This window comes from Falco peregrinus, chromosome Z (assembly GCF_023634155.1).
Source record: "Falco peregrinus isolate bFalPer1 chromosome Z, bFalPer1.pri, whole genome shotgun sequence".
Lineage (NCBI taxonomy): Eukaryota > Metazoa > Chordata > Aves > Falconiformes > Falconidae > Falco > Falco peregrinus.
In genome coordinates, this window is record NC_073739.1 from 43,753,874 (window position 1) to 43,770,500 (window position 16,627).

The following is a 16,627-nucleotide window of genomic DNA, read 5'->3' on the forward strand; positions in this document are numbered from 1 at the left end:
CATAATATTGTGGGTGTTCATGCAACTAGAACTTAAGCTTTTTTGATAACTTGCTATCCTATTTACTCCATTTTTTAAAATTCATCTCCTAAAAGATTGGATTAGATGACTTCTCTCTAAACCTGATGAACACAAAATTTTCAGTCCGTATTGTTCTAATTTCTCTAAAGCTGCAGAGAGGGCTAAACAGCATTTCCTAACACAAAACAGGAGAGTGAAAAAGTCAATAGAGTGAGGTAAAAGTCTTGTGAGGGAGGTGGGAGCTGTCTATTTTTAATGCACAAAACTAAAATTCAGATATGAAAATCTCAGGCAACAGAATTTCAGCTGACTTGGAGAGATAAAATCAGATAGCAACAAATGAAACAGAAAATTTACTCGTCTGGTGGGGGAAGACCAACAGAAGTTACTGCCAGGTTCCCAGACAAGTGTCCAGTCTGTTTATATTTATTCTGTGTGGTTTAGTGATTCATGAAAGCACAGGATAAGCTTAAATAATGACTGCAATACCCAGTGTCCATAACATCACAAGTTTTACATCAACTTACTCTTTACTATAAAGCAAATTGCTTTTTGCAGTCTCCCTAATACATACAAAGGTGAATGGCAAAAATGTACACAAGTAGATTCTGAAGTATTCATACACAAAACGGTACGTGCACACACATATACACATATGCTACATACGCACATGCAGCAAACACGTATAAAAACTTTTGTAACAAAGAAGCCAACCTTTAGCTACTCACTTTATGCAAAAAATGTTAATAGAAGGCAATATTTTTCGTTAGGTAATGAAAACTAATTGGGAAATTATTTATCTCCCACTCTCCTCACTGGAGCGTAAAAGACGTACAACAAATGTTATTCATGATTCTACAAGACTCGCTCTGATTCACCCCCTTCCTTCTAACAGGCACTTCAGAGGAAAAAAAGGTTACTCTTTTCCATTTATATCTTCTAATTGACTACCAGTGTTTTGTTGTGGTCAGAGGGATACAAAATAGAGTTAGAAACAGCCTATTAAAAACAAGCTACAATCAGACCGCTGCTCTACACTACCGTCAGCAATGATCAGAGAGTCCCGATTTCCTTGTTAAAAGACAGAGGCATAATTGAAGCAATATCTTCACTTCAGATTGATTATTTGGCGACCCTTATCCACATCTTCACTCAGCAATTTGAATTTTAATGAAAGTAAATGGAATAATTAGCATTTCAAAGTGTGTTTGATACACTGAATAAAAAAAAGGAAAAGACTTTCATGTATAATCTATACACAAAAGAAAAAGCATTTGGGAGGGTGCAGAAGATGGGAAGTACAGTTGTAGTGTCTTCATTAGAATAACTTAAACAACTGCTTGCACCAGCTGCATAATTATACATGTGAATAATGTGCTATTAAGCAATGACTTCTCACCTTTATTTTATGTAGTGTGAACAGCCACGGGTTTTGTTGTTATGCCTTTCCTCTCCAGTTGTAAAATGTAAACACTGTGGCTGTCTACACCCATAAAATCTCACAGGACTGCTATACCGGGCTAATACTGCTAGCATCAAAGCTTTTACAAGAAAGGCTCCACACACCTGTATTTCCAGATGACTAGGAGCAGGGCACCTATCAGTACACTGATGATGAGTCCTTTGGCCATCAATTTTGGTTGTTTTGTTGAGGTTTTTTGTTAAAAAGTAACAAGGATTTTTAAATGTAACAATAAAAAGTGTGGTGCATGTTCAGAGTCTTGAGCCACCAGAAAAAGCCACGGGCATCAAGGGACAGGAAAAAACCTCCTAAAGCACAGTGTGTGGTACAAAGGCTACCTGCTACACTGGCTGCAGAAGCAGACTGGCACATGGTATGCAAAGGAAGCCAAGTTACTTTAAAAGGGCAACAAAAAAAAAACAGATACTGACCCAGCTTCAGGAAGCGGTACAACACAGACATTAATCACCCCACCAGTCCTCTCAGCACAGTGCAAGCAAAAGTCTGCAGGTGAAAAGAACTTCACCACTACCCACAACTTTTGCCCACTGACAGAAATGAGTTCATACAAGAAAGAAGGAAAAGAAAAGCTATTTACAAACACTATTAGAGCTAAAATGGAAAGACCACATACCCCAATGATTGCGTTCAGTTCTGCCATGGTCACTTGCTTGGCACGCTCCACAGCCTGCACCACTTGTTGCTGGTGCTATAAATGAAGATCAGAAACAGAATAAATTTATTTGTTTTCTAAATTATTACACACAGATTCTTCCTTTTATCTTTTTCCTTTGTTTTTCAAACACGTGCAGGGCTTCAAATAACTGTTCTCTTAACAGACAGACACATTCTGTGTCGATCTCCAAGAGTATCAGTTAAGGCGAGGATTTTTTTATGCCATTACTTGCCAGGAATTACATCTTTGCTCCCCAAACAGCTATTTTACAACCTGGCTAAACGAGGAACTGTGTTCCTTTTGTTCTTCAGCACACTGTGCTCTGGAATTTACATGCCAAAATGCAAGCCACTTTCCATACAGCCATGGAAACTTTCTGATTAAAAAAAAAAAAGAAAAAAGCGCAGCATACTGAAAAAGTATCTATTGGTATCTATTTTCAACAAGCACATGGCACCCACATCACTGAAGGATATACAGATTCTCCTTCTAGGTACATTTCAAAGCAGCTCAACCGTAAGAAAGAAATTTAAAATGCCATTCACAATTCTGTCAAACACGTGAAAGAGAACTAATTATTTCAAGCCCCAACACGTAAATTTCAATAGCTTTAAAAAGTCCATCAAAAACACATGGTCTAATTAACAACACAGTTTACAAGCTTCAGTGGTTACATTATCTCAGTTTGAGTGATACTGCATTCCTGCAGTAAATTCAAAATTGCTGTATGCTGAAAATTGACTGATATTTATTTGAAAACATCAGCTACAAATAAAAGAATGTCCTCATCTTTCAACGAGATCTGTGCCTGTCCAGCGCTCCACTGGTGGCAAATTTGTCTGCACAGGCAGACTCGCAGGATCAGGATCACACAGGCAACAAAGTGGTGCAAGGAGGGGTCAGGGAGAACTGCAAGTAGGTTATGTGATCTGCACTGGGAGCGAGTCATCTTTTGATTTATAGCCACAGGTTGAACATGGAGGAGCAAGCTCTTGCCTAACTCAGGAGGTGCTGAAACTGTAACAATGAAACATCAGCTCTGTATTGAAACCAGCGTCCAGATGTTCTTTGGCACGAAGTTTAAGGAGAGGGCTGAGAGGGTCTCTTTAAAGCCTCCAGTTTGTCCTCCATGGCTGTGTATATGGACAGAGCAGAGCAGAGGTACAGAACACCTCCCATACTTCCTTACCAGAGGCAGAGAGCTGCATAAAATAAGATGGGGACCCAAATCCTCAAGACTTCCTCCAACACAAGAGTCGGTGAAGAGCATCAGAAAGACTCCCCAGGCAGCACCCTGAGCCCTGCTGGGAAAGGGGGCCATAAGTAAGGGCTCTGCTATCTTGGGAGCTTGGCAGTCTCAGCTTTGATGGTTCTTAGTGCAACACACAAACTAAAATGGCATTTTCACTTATAAACTCTCTCTCATAAAAGCCCTCAAGGTAAAAAAAGCAAATCTAAAAAATCTACCTATAAGAAATGCTGACCTTGACTACAAAAAATGGATAAATGCAAATAATGGAGGTGGTAATTTAGATACACTCCTGGAAGGAAGAAAATGGTTTTAAGGTTTGTTTGTTTTTAAACAAAGAATTAAATGAAGGAAATGCCAGGAGAGTAAATAACATACTGCTGCACCCAGAATCACAGCAGTCCCGTTCAGTGTTGTAAAGTTACAGTGCTAATGTAAACCAAATCTATCACTTATAAGCAGACAATGTAAAGAACAACAGGCAGGCTGAATATAAGCAAATGTGGTTTTGCCATTAAGAAAATAAAAAATAAAAAAATGCAGTGGTGTATCACCATCACAGATAACCAGTAAAAAGGAAATTATGATACTCAACCTTCAAGTTCTAGACTATGTGTTATCATCTCCAGGTCATCCCATGTTAAGGGCAGGTACAGTTCCATTGAATATGTAGCTGAAAGCCTGGCGACACATGGCTCTATGTTGCAACAGGGTGATCATAAAAATTACACCACTGTTTTCTGGTGTAAAAGCCACACGAAAAAATGGGTCACAGCATTTTTGACCAAGTCATCCAAAAAAGCTCACCAAACCCAAATAATTAAAATTATTTTAACAAAAATAAAAATAATCATCTACTGAGAATTTAACAGTCATCTTTGCTTTCCTACTGTTTCCTAGCCAATGCTTTTTGCACTTAGGCAAGGAGAGGGACCTAGCTCTTGATTTGTGTATATGAGCATTCAATTCCAACACCCATTTACTTAAATCCTGTTCCCAGGGCCACAGGCAGAAGAAAAAACTTCTGAGGGACATACAGAAAGCTGGCCTGAAAACATCAAAGTTATTGTAGAAATTACTCCAATTTTCATCTGGGTTTTGGAAAAATAAGTCAACTCAACAAGAGTAGAATGTTTTCCTTTCCTTTACAGCAAACATACAAAGAATGGCTCTCAGGAGTACTTGGGAAAAACACGATTTCATTCCCAGGTGAGGGGAAGAGAAGGTGAAGGGGTAGAGTACCAAAATCTCACTTTAAAATTTCTGCTGGAAAGCACTGTAAGACAGAAATTCCCTAAGCAGCCACACAAGGCATCTTTCATTGATTCTAATAGGTTTCGGATCAAGCCTTCAGAGTCGAGAAAACCCATGGGCCTTCTAATACTGAACCTAAATTATGTACAGTAGAGACAATTAAAACTCTCCTGTTGCTCGCTGCTTTAACATTGAGTTAATCTTCAGAGGCATAGCATGTGAAGATCCAAAATAGATGGCCTGTAATTAGCCCCTCCATCACTTCCACCTCCTTGCAGCAACGCAGCAGACTCCCCACTCAGCTCCAGGACACCCCACAGCGGGCCTGCCCCACGTGACCCCAAGGCTACTGCAAGTCACAGGCACGAGCCACACATTCCAATGCATAAAGACAGAGGAAAGCAGTCACCCTGCAGCGAGGCGGAGGGCTGTGCAGGGTGTGAAGAGCCCAGCGCCTGCCCCAAGCCTTTCTAAACCCCAGGCGGGCACGGGGCTCCACATTACCAACAGCAGCTCCAGTGACGGGTGGAGATCTCTGCAGGCAGAGAAGGAGCCCAACAGGGCTCCTGGGACCCACTGCAACGTGAAACAAAGGGATCCGAGGGGCCCACCGAGCGGGACAGTGGCTGGCGGGTTGCCCAGCCCATGCAGGCACCCAAGGACGGATGGCTCCAGCACCTAGCACATGCTTGCATGCCCTCACTGGCCAGCACACCGGTTACAAGCAGCATTATGTTAAAACCGAGCACCACACACTAGCCTTACACAGCGATTTACAGCCAAGTAAAACCAACAACAATAAAAAAAGGGTTACTTTTTTTCCCAACCAAATATAGACACAGAGTTGCAGCTTTCACACATATTTAATGCTAGCCTTCCCCTGTGCAGGCAAGCAAATGACAGACCCTTTCCTTCAGTTAGGGGAAAACAGTATTTTGCATTGCATTTAACAGTCCAGAGCAATGAACTCAATACCCTGCCCTGCCTGTCATACAGACTAGTATCGTTTCCTCTTTTTAACTTCTGCCCTGTCTCTTCTCTTCAACCCTTTTTGATTTCTGTAATAAGCAGTGTGTCTGCACTTGCCTTGTGTTGGAAAATCACCTCGTCTCATGATAGGTAGCAGCAACAGAGACCACAAGAATGTAGGCTTTTCCACCATTACATTGTTTCACCACACTGTCTTGTCACCTAGCCTTGGCTCCTGCACAGGCATTGCAGCACCGTGGAAAATACCTGGGCCTTTTATACCATGTCAGAGCTCCCCACAGCTCCCATTGACAGGGCAGCTGTGCTAACAGCAACCAAGGGGCTGAAATTCCCCTAGCATAAGAGATGCTGGTGTTTAAAATGCCCAATTCAAGCCTGTCTCCAGCACCAACAATGACACCCAAAGCAAAACTCACTGAACTTGAAGAAGCAAGCGGGCTCTCCTGTGTTTTATTCATACTATTTTGTTGGCATATTATCGGTTTAGAAGGAGTACAGACCAGGTCTTGCTTATGAACTGCAGCAGTGCCATTCTGAAAAGCCTGATCTCGAGACAGCATAAATGAAACAAGGCCACACCAAAAACACTGGTGAAAACTAAACAGCAATCACGTATTTACTGTGGATTACAGCACAGGCTTAGAAAACTAAAAGGGCCCAGCAGGGTCACTGCATCCAGGCACTGTAACTCAGACAAGACAAAATAACCACTTTATAAAAACATAACATTATTAGCAAGATATGCATAAATTGCTAATGAGATGCCTTCCTTGGTAGAAGGATTACAGATACCTGACAGCTTCCTTGTATTTACTGCTTCATCTCTAGTCTGCGGCAAGTCTAAAATGGAAGAAAATAACTTTTGACTTCTCAGCCTCCCACGTCTCAAACCAACAACTACTTCCTTTTGAACAGCATATAAGGACTCCTGCTCTGCTTCTGTATAACAGACCTCACACTCTTCATCCAAATTTACTGAACTTTAGAAGCACCTCTAGGGAATATATGTACACAGAAGGGCAAGCACATTATGCCCCATATCTATCTTGTAGAAGGAAAACCATCAACTAATATTAAAGTGTTTGAAAGGAAAAGACTGGATATAGCTCTTCCTTTTTGTATGTTTGGGTTTATGTATGTATGCCAGTACTTGGCATTTGATTGTACTTCTAAGTCTATTTGACCACCTTATTGTGCACATGGAACTGAAGATCCCTATTAAAGAGCAATCCTTTTAGCTTGTTATTAGCTACTTCACTGGCAGTTGGAAAGGATAGTGCACCTTCTGAAAAAGTTTATTACAGCCTCCTCCAGCCTATGTAATGCTTGCAGTGTGGCATGAAAGTTGACAGAGGCCAATGCCGTGAACATTTGTCTGGCTTCTCGAGCAACTTTTGCAGGTTGTGGTGAGCTCCAGGTTGCCACAACTAGATCATTAGCTGTAAATCAGCCAGCTTGTATGCATCTCATGAATATAAACACAATCAATATTTACTCAAAAGACAGTAACTGCAATACATGAGTATCTCCAGCCACACTGAAAAAAACCCACTATCCAGCACAGGAGGTCATTCAGCCCTCTATAGCCTAGAGGGTCCCGTGACAGTCGCAGGTTGCAGCCAGCCACACACCCCACCTTGATGACACAGGAACCAGCCCCAACTCAAGACACAGGGTTGTGCAAGTCTCACACTGTACTGCAACTGGTAAATTCAATTGAGAAGCATAAATTAACAGAGGCATGATCTATGCCTTTAGACCCAAAATTAATTGTAACATTTGATGATACAAACATCAATCTATACCAGCTGCAGCAGATCAAAACTAAGTTAAATGAGTGCTAACAACCTCCAAGTATTTACCTACAATGTTGCAGGCACCCCTTCACCTTACGCAACACAGACTACTTTGAGCACACTAGTGTCTCACAACATCACAGGGAGGCAGAAAATGACTGTTGCAATGCAGGAAGCCTGCAACCGCAGCAGAAATTGAACACATGTTGCCCCTGAAGTCCATCTCATGCCTCAACCACAAAGTCACTCTCTTCTATCAAAATGGGAAGCTCGTATTTCTTGGTGGTGTTTTTTACAGTCTGCCTAACTCAGAGTCAATATAAAAACAAGGTATGACTTGGCTGTATTTAGGCAGGTTAGGAGCTTTATTTTCTGTATATGCTTAGATGATGGACAGCACAGTAAAACTGATTGAAGCCCAGAGAATTTCTGAAATACTTTACTGGATTGCCCCCTGAAACAAAGCAGACACTAGTACACAGTAGGGTGATACATTATAATTGCATCCTTTTCACAAGATCTCTAGTGATTTTGGCCATGATTTTGTACTTCTAAGTGAGTTATTGCAAGCCATTGATTCCTTACAAAGTTAACAAGCAATAAGACAAGTTAACCTGGTGCTATTATGAGGCAATAATGTTGCCATCAGTGCATGTAACCACTGTATTTTGTTCATTTTTCCCTCAGGCACAATACAAAGGAGACTGATCACATTTTTCAGCCACTACTCCACAGTTAGACTGTATGCAAAATGCATAAACAGCAAAAGCATGCTGCAATTCAATTCTCTATTAATCTAGATAATGAAATAAAGAGATATGCATTAAGACATTCACTTTTTAAAGACACAAATTAGATAGAAACCAAGACTAGCAGAATACTCAAATCTGGAGATCAGTTCTCTTTTGCTTCACCAGCACATGCCAATATAAATTGATTTAAATAAGTCTTTCTACTAACAGAGCTCAGTTACCAATATATTCCTAACACTAATATGAAAACTATCACCATCAGTGGCACTGTCAAGAAAACTATCACCATCCGTGGCACTGTCAAGAGACGTGAAAAGTTTATTGTGCTTCTCCTTTCAACCCCTTTGCTGTCTAGTCCCTCTCTCCCCCCTCTTGCTAGGTGAACTACAAAGCATACTTGCCTCCATTCAAGATGAATGCTCCACTCAATATGCTTCTTTTTGCAAGTGCTCCCTTTTGTTTTTGACAATGCATAAATATGCTAAAGTTGTGAATTTTTTGACACCTCCATCTCCTCTATAGCCCAAAGAGTTTTGACACCATGCAACATGCACAGAGGAGGAGTTGGAAGACTTGGTAAACGAGATGTGCAAATAGGTGAAAAAAGCTTTATGGGCCACAGACTTAGAAAGCAGAAGCTCACTAGCACAGAAGCTGTACAAGAGCCTGTTTGCAGATCTAAACCCGCTTAATTCAAAGCTCTGATCTAAAGCCTAACAAAGTAAATAACTATCATTAAGTACACTGGCACTGGTGCACTTCAGCCCTCACTGGGTGGTACTGTACCCATGACAGAAGTGGACAACATCATTTTGTAAATCTAAAATCTGGATCACCTTAGTTGTCTACTTAGATATTTCTTATAACTAATGTATTAGTGACAAGCTACTGCAATGGCTAAGTCCAGAATTACTTTAAAAGTGCTCTCCATGCCTGGCTTGATGGCCAGGAGGTTGTTAAACAGCAATCACAGCCTTTGGCTCATAGTTCACAAGTTTCAGCATGTGAACACCACATGGGCAATTGTCCTCAGTGGAAGAAAAGAATGAACTACAGTGTGCAACGTGCACAGTGCCTTCTCCTTCTAAGGCAGGGACTTAAAATATCAGCTTTCAGAACAATGACTCCAGAAAGATTTAGCTCCAGGGACAGAAAAGCACCATACACAGGGAGCACAGAAAAAGGAGAGAGCCCATGCTCACCTGAGTGAGACGCCATTAACATCAAAGCTCAAAAATCTACAGCCTTTTTTGTCTTTTTCTCAATTCCGTATGAGCATGTAGACAGGGCGGAGGCTAGGATTTCCAAAATCAAAGGCCAAAACCTATCAGTCACTGTGAATCAAACGCATCTTTCTTCAAATGTACTCTAAGCCCATGTAATCCTTTTGCTTGTCTAATTGGCAAGAAACACCTACTCCAAGAAAGCACAAGGGCTGTGTTTGTGGAATCAGAGCCAGCAGAGCAGTGTGACTTATTTGTGTACGGTAATAAGGTCTTGTTTAGCATTTCAGCTGAAAATAGCAGTACCAGTACCAGCAGTAGTATACTGGTACAGAGTTTCTAAACATAGTACCGCATACTCTAGAGAAGATGTCTCTGTTGTGGAAATGCTGATGCCATGTCTTCGCCACGATCACAGCCTTGCCTGCCAAGTACTCACCCCTGCCTTTGTTTCAAAATTACGTCATTTTAGTGCTCACTTTAGCATGAGTATGAATCAGCTTTACACCTCGTTTTTGTATGCTGTGCTATTCCTGCACAGCAAATAAAACCCCATAAACGCATTTTAGATCCATGCAGGACTTGAATTCTGGTCCCCCAGCAATGTAACTTGATCGTTACACATCATTTAGTTTCCACAAATCCATCTTTATAAGCAGAGAGTACAGCGGCACTCATGAACATTGTCAGGCTCTAGTTTTGATAGTGTTTTTCTCATTTCAAACACACACAGATGCACACGCGCGTGCACACACGCAGTGTGTTAGCTGAATGCCAATACTGAGTACACAGCCTCTCATCTGCAGCAGGATGAGCAGCTCTCTTGAAAAACAATGGCATTTTATGGAACAACTGAAAAGGTGGGAGTGTATTCTCAGGCATGATGTTTTACAGATGCAACACAGAGGAATACACATTCCAGCTTTGACTGCTCAGCTACTGATTCTACTGAAATGAAACCATGCATTAAATAGATGCATGCCAGCCTGTACCAGCAGACCCCAGTCTCCAGCCCTTTCCTCCAGTGGGGTGGGCAGGGAAAGCTGTTATGCACCTGAGGTCTCCTTTCATGAACCATGCTTTCATTTTACTACACATGTGCCTGTGGCTCCAAGGTTCCCTTGCTAGCTCCTACTAACTCCCCCAAATCCCAGTGCCCCTCAAAGTATCTACAATGCTCTCAAGATAATACCAGCAAATCATAATTTGAAGAAAATTAGTACTTAGAGAAATTAGCTCACAGAGGGTTTCAAACTTCTGTCTATATTCCCCAAAATACACAGAAAACATAAAAGGATTTAAGGTAATAAGTAATCTGGAATGCAGAGCTAAAAAAGGCAGAAAAAAAGATGCATTTGTATGCCTCCTGTGTTGAACACCACTACTTGCTATACGAAAAGAGAAGTTTCTGCTGAACTTTAATGACCGCTGCCAAGAATGTAGCACAAATCATGCCTTTCTAGCGTTTTTGCAAGCTGTCCTCTGATTTCAGACCAACGAAGTCATAATTGTGAGAAAAACTGCATTGTACAAGAGAGCAAAATATTTAAACAACTAAAACTTAGCTTAGCACATTACAACATTTTCCATTTCATAAATGTGTTTAAATGATATTATGATGGACTTGGAGAAGATAGTGAAGTTACAGTGAGAACAGACCAGTGCAAAGTCATCTACAAGCACCAAGAGATTCATACGGAAACAGTCTCAACACAAAGCCCCACTTCTGTAACAGATACAACGAGGCAATCGTTTAGATCAGCACCAGTAAGAACTACTACCTACCTCTTGGGACAGGAAAGGAATGACTTGTGCACATATAGCATTCAGCCTCTTGACGATTTCTGCCTGCAAGTCACAAGAAGAAAGAAGTTCAATTATATATACTCTCAGATGCGATTGTCACCAATGAACACAGAAGATATATTTGTATGGTTTTTTTCATCTCTAGTCATCCTCTGGCCAGGACAGATTAGCAAAATAACAGAAGTATTTGGACACCAATCAACAATACTTAGGAAGCTAGTAATTTCTGGCTAAAATATTTTCCATATAAAACAGAGTTCAGAACTGACACAAAGAAAAGTTACATCTGATTATGCAATTGAAGATATTTAATGAAAAAAATATGCAGGAGATGTTAACAAAAAAGATAAACAAAACACTGTGTATCGAACTATTCTCTCCTAAGATGCAAGAAGAAGGCTTATTTCAAATTACAGCAATGCCACTGTAAACAAAGGGAACAAATAAACCAGCTACTTCTTTACTAACACTGCATATCATGAGAACATTAGCAACAAAATACACAACTTCACTGATAATTATTCTACCATGTATTTTAGAAAGTCTTGTATCCTATTTATACTGTTATCAAACCTGAGGTTAATAGTTACTTTCATGTTGTAACTGTGATCAGAAATAACTAATGTACAATGCTTTATTTCCATACTGGAGATCAATTCTTATTCTATGTATTTAATCTGCGAATCTCAATAGAGATGGAGGAGATTTGGAGAGAGAACACAAGAATTACAGCTGCAGAAACAGAATATTTAAAGCCACATACACTTTCTTATGATAAATCATAACTTTCTTATAATAAATTGTAATCAGGAACAGTTCCTTATTATATGGTAGTAGAGAATGCTCTTTCTCTTGCAAAGTCACTATGTATGACAAAGGCATATAAACTTGTGCAATTTAGGCTTCCTTCTTTCCAGCCTTTTTGCTATGCTGTCTTTTACATTGCAAACATGTAAAAAAGAACCTATAAAACAGAAAGGCTCAGAACTAGCAGTAAAAGTCAGAACCACATGTAAAGTAAATACAGGTTCAAGGAATATCACAGTTACACAGCTACATAACCAGAAGACATGGTATGCTAGAGGTAAAGGTACATGTGGAAGTCACTATGCCCCCTTGTGCGTGCTGTGACACACTCAACACACACTACTTTGCAATACTGTTTCTTCATCCCTCTGAAATCCATCTCAACTCCTGAAGGATATTTATACAGCAATTTCTATGTTACTCTGTTCCAGTGTCTTCTCACAGGTCTTCACTATTTATGGAAGTCTTCATCTTGTTAAAGTTATGCATTTTAATACATGTTTTACATTCATCTACTACACCTTTTCTGTTTATTCAGCAGCACAGGTCCCTTACAGGACACTTGAGAATATGTTCTGTTCATCGCAGAGCTAAATTGCCTGCTAATTTCAAAGGTCTATATGTACCTATAATATCATATCCCACAACATAAAATTTAAGTACCCCTTTAAATAGGCAGTGTTCCCTATATGAGTTGACACAGAGATTTATGAACTGCTTGTTACACAAAGCAGTACAGGGAGCAACAAGATGTATGCATATAAGCTTCAGCCAGAGAGGCTGCACAATCCAAAATGGCACTACTTGAGAAACAATATTTGATTAAGGAATCGCAATATAATGCACAGCTGCAAAGTACCTGTGCTGCAGTAGTTCAAGCACCATTAATTCAGCTATTTCCCAATTTTGGGTCCCAGCCACATTGTTATTTCTTTTGTAAAGGAATCTCTTCAGTGCCTTAAAACCAAAGAGAAAACTACATGTCCTGCTCTTCAACACTCTTCCATATGAAAACTCCAAAGTGCTGCTGTCCTGATTTCTGCTGAAGCCCCTCTGACCTGCTATACAACACACATAGGTGCCTCAGTAAAATAAGGCACATGATGCTTTCCTCTGCCACAAAACAACTCCTGCTACACATCTTTAAAATGCCTGTCACAACCTCTCCCACCTTCTGCGCAGCTTCTGGGGGGAGCCTTTGCCCAGCTCAGCAGAAGACCGTTCTTCCACCACAGTTATGTCAACTGGATGCCTCCACTGCACCACTTAGGAATCGAGAATAAAACTGGCTCAAAGTGCAGTGCAGGAGCTCAGTGTGTAATTTTAGAAGATATGTAGATTCATAGATTTTTTTATCTGACCTCCTCACAGGCTATAAAACCTCACCAGCCTCTCCATGAAAACCTAAATTCTAGTTCAGCTAGAATATAGCTTAGTCAACAAAAATATTTTTATTCAATTCACTTTGAGGCATTTCTCTCAATTAAGGTACTCAAACCCAGCTATTTCAAGCTATTTCAGCTATGACGTTTTTCTTTTGATCACTTCCCTTCCCACTTCCCAACAGAAGAAGTATGTCTCTCTTCTACTGCTCTTCAGGCCAAAAAGTGGTTGCAACATATTTGCTCAGTATTTAAACAAAAACTGACCTCCAGCAGATTCTAAGCCTGGAAAATGTTAAGTTAAAAACCATCTTCCAAAAAGCTGTAAATAACTGAAAACAGGTGACTGAATATGAACAGTTACACAACTGTAATAAACCTCTGGATATCAATCCCACTGGAGTGCAGAACAGCAAGTCTTTTCATGCTGTACATAAGAAAGTGAGCTGATGGACACAGCATCCAGCTCAGCCTACAGAGAAGAAACAGAGCTCACCCATAGCGTCAAGAGATGCCAGGATGTTCCCCAGCAGCATTTCTCAGCTAGGCAAAGCTACGCCAGCTACAACAAAGCCGAGAAGCCCTTGCTAAACTGAAGCAGGTGTTTACACTATTCCCTTATTAAAACGGTCTTCACTTCCTCTAACAACGAGCATCCCCAGTTCTGTGGCTGTGTGTACAGTTATGTTTTATCACTTTCAGTGCTTGGGCAGCAAGTAAAAAGCCCAGCTGCGCGGCAGTGGACTGCAGAGGCTCAGCATGACTGAGACATGGACTGTCTACCTTTGCGGACCACAGGCAGCAGGAAGGCATGAAGGAAAACAGTGGGTACAGGCACAAATGATAGAAAGGACATTTCAAGTTCTGCACCAAAAAAATTTTAAACCACACATTTTCACCTAGTAAATACAGAGTACCCTCTCCATCAACACTGCAACTGTTTCTGTAATTAACTGTACAGGATAAAACCACAGCAACAGTGCGGCTTGATTGTTTACCACAAAGCACACAAGAGGAGGGAAGCTATCTAGAGGGGGGTTCTTGGCCCTGCCGCCCTAAAACGTGAAGGGGTAGGTACCAATGTCTTAGGTTAGCATCTCAGTAGACCTACTCCTATTGCCATTGGAGGGGGCCTCAAAACTCCTTCTTCACATAAGGTATGAAGTCAAACACAAAATAAAACACAAGTCTGCTTTACATTTCTATGCTCCTACAGATTTTTAAAACCCTATGTTTAAGAAACAGTTCAGGATCTTCTCTTTTCTCTTAGACATCAGGTCAATGGGTTTTTCATGATCAACCTAATTGGCAGGAGAAAGGAAAAGTATGATTTCATAAAATCAGGCAGCCAATTCCTCTCACACAGAAAGCCAAAGTTGCCTCGGAAACACGGTTGCTTCTGCGGTCATCTGATTTTGACTCTTTTGTCCCACGGGACCAGGCTTTAGAGAGGCATCATTTATTTACAGGCCTTTCCACTAGGCTTCAGTTATCAGTCAACAATACTGTGGACACACACACTTCTAACAGCCTATGTCTTGAAACCAAGTCTAATCTGATGGCTCAGCGCCCAAACTCCTTTTCCAGCATAGCCATTAAAGGATGTAGGTTATTGCTGTTGTCACCATTGATATTTGTCATTGTAATGTAATTAGGGCCTTAAAATGATGCATTACAGCCCTTGGCACAGCTTCTATTAAAATCTTTTCTTCTGCTCACTGAACTGCGACCTGCTTTCTGATGACTAACAGACAGACAGCTTTAGGGTGAGGAACAGATTCATCAAAGAAGTATTTTTCAGCTCTGGAAACAAACAAAATAAATAAATAAATAAATAAACATCAGAGGGCAACCTAAGAAGAAAAGCACAAGGAAAGGAGGTAGGGGGTGTGGCGGGGAGAGCACACAGCGCATCTGAATTTCATCTGACTACTTGAAATTCTGATTGCATCTGATGAATCTTTCTTAGGACAATATATTCCCAGCCTGTGAATCACATGGTTAATCAGGGTTCTAATCTGCTATCCATCAGCCTATGCCAGCACTGTAACTTCCAATCAAATTTATAGGTTATGTGGGTCACGCATCCCTGAACAACTACATTCAGGGATATCCCATTTAAACCGGCACAGATTCTGAAATGCTGTTGTTAGGGTTACTGAATGTTATAATACTATTCAAAGCTTTATGAAAGCTCCTGATAAACAGCTGCTAAATTATTGCCTGTGGGTAGAGCGTGATGCTCTGAAATAGCATTAATGGTCCAATAAAAGGGTGATTGTTCATGCCAAAATATAAAAAGTATAGCTTTTGCTGCCATAGTCTGTCAAATACGTTAACAAACACCGACACTTCTATTACTCCTTTTCCTAAACACAAAAGATACTTGGTTTTGCGTAAAAACACACCAGCATGGAACCAGAAAAGATGGGGCAGAGGCAGGCAGTGAAGGCTCAGGCCAGAATCTTTTTACTTATCTAATGCAAGCTTTTATTGTTCACATCCTTTGGAAGACTCCTACAAAGGACGCTGTTTTAACAGGTTTGAGTTCTTTCAAAGCCTTTACGTGGCATCTTTTTTAAAAAGAGAGAATGATTAAATAGTTATTAACTACAACATTAATAACTTTTTCATTTTGTTACGTGTATAAAGCAAAAATAATAAAATCACTGTGCCAGAATCTCATCCAACGAAGAACTTGTGTCAGTTAACAGTTCCTCAGCACTACTGCAGGGATACAACAGCTTAGGTCCCCAACTCAGCAAACAAAATCTTTTTGACCAAAGCCAATGGTTAAATGATACTTAATTGTCTAAATACGCCTACAAACCTTACCCTTAAGTTCCTAAGTGCCTACAAGGCATTCCGACAAATTGTGGGCAGGGCTACACCTCAGGTACCACAAGGTAGCTCAGCCTCTGAAGAGGGCTCAACAAAGCTGGTCCTTGGGGTACAACTACAGTCCTGCAGCAACCAGCAGTACGCAGAGGGGAGCATGTGACAGACCATTAGACTCCTAAATCCCTTTGAGGGTGGCAACATAGGGGTTTAATTCAATTTACCCTTGCCTCACGCAGCTGAAATAGGACATAAACACATGGTAAAATACAGAAAGATGTTTAAGTGCCTTGATAAGTATTTTAGCATATGTCCGAATTCTTCACACAGATGGGAACTAGAAGAGAAATAAGAGTCAAAGAAACTCTAGA

At 40.6% G+C, this 16,627-nt stretch overlaps 1 protein-coding gene across 8 annotated transcripts in view; it reads right to left on the reverse strand.

Moving 5' to 3' along the window:
• Positions 1-16,627, reverse strand: part of LOC101912817 (transducin-like enhancer protein 4) — a 98,243-nt gene that overhangs the window by 54,909 nt on the left and 26,707 nt on the right. For 4 of the 8 annotated variants that reach the window (XM_055790555.1, XM_055790553.1, XM_055790552.1 and 1 more), the window contains exons 5-6: positions 11,209-11,271; positions 2,118-2,192 (exon numbers count right to left, since the gene is read on the reverse strand). In XM_055790555.1, coding sequence (XP_055646530.1) covers positions 2,118-2,192; positions 11,209-11,271 — 138 coding nt within the window. Of the gene's footprint in view, positions 1-2,117; positions 2,193-3,348; positions 3,461-11,208; positions 11,272-16,627 lie in introns of all 8 variants that reach the window. The other 4 variants (XM_055790559.1, XM_055790558.1, XM_055790557.1 and 1 more) reach the window with 2 other exon arrangements.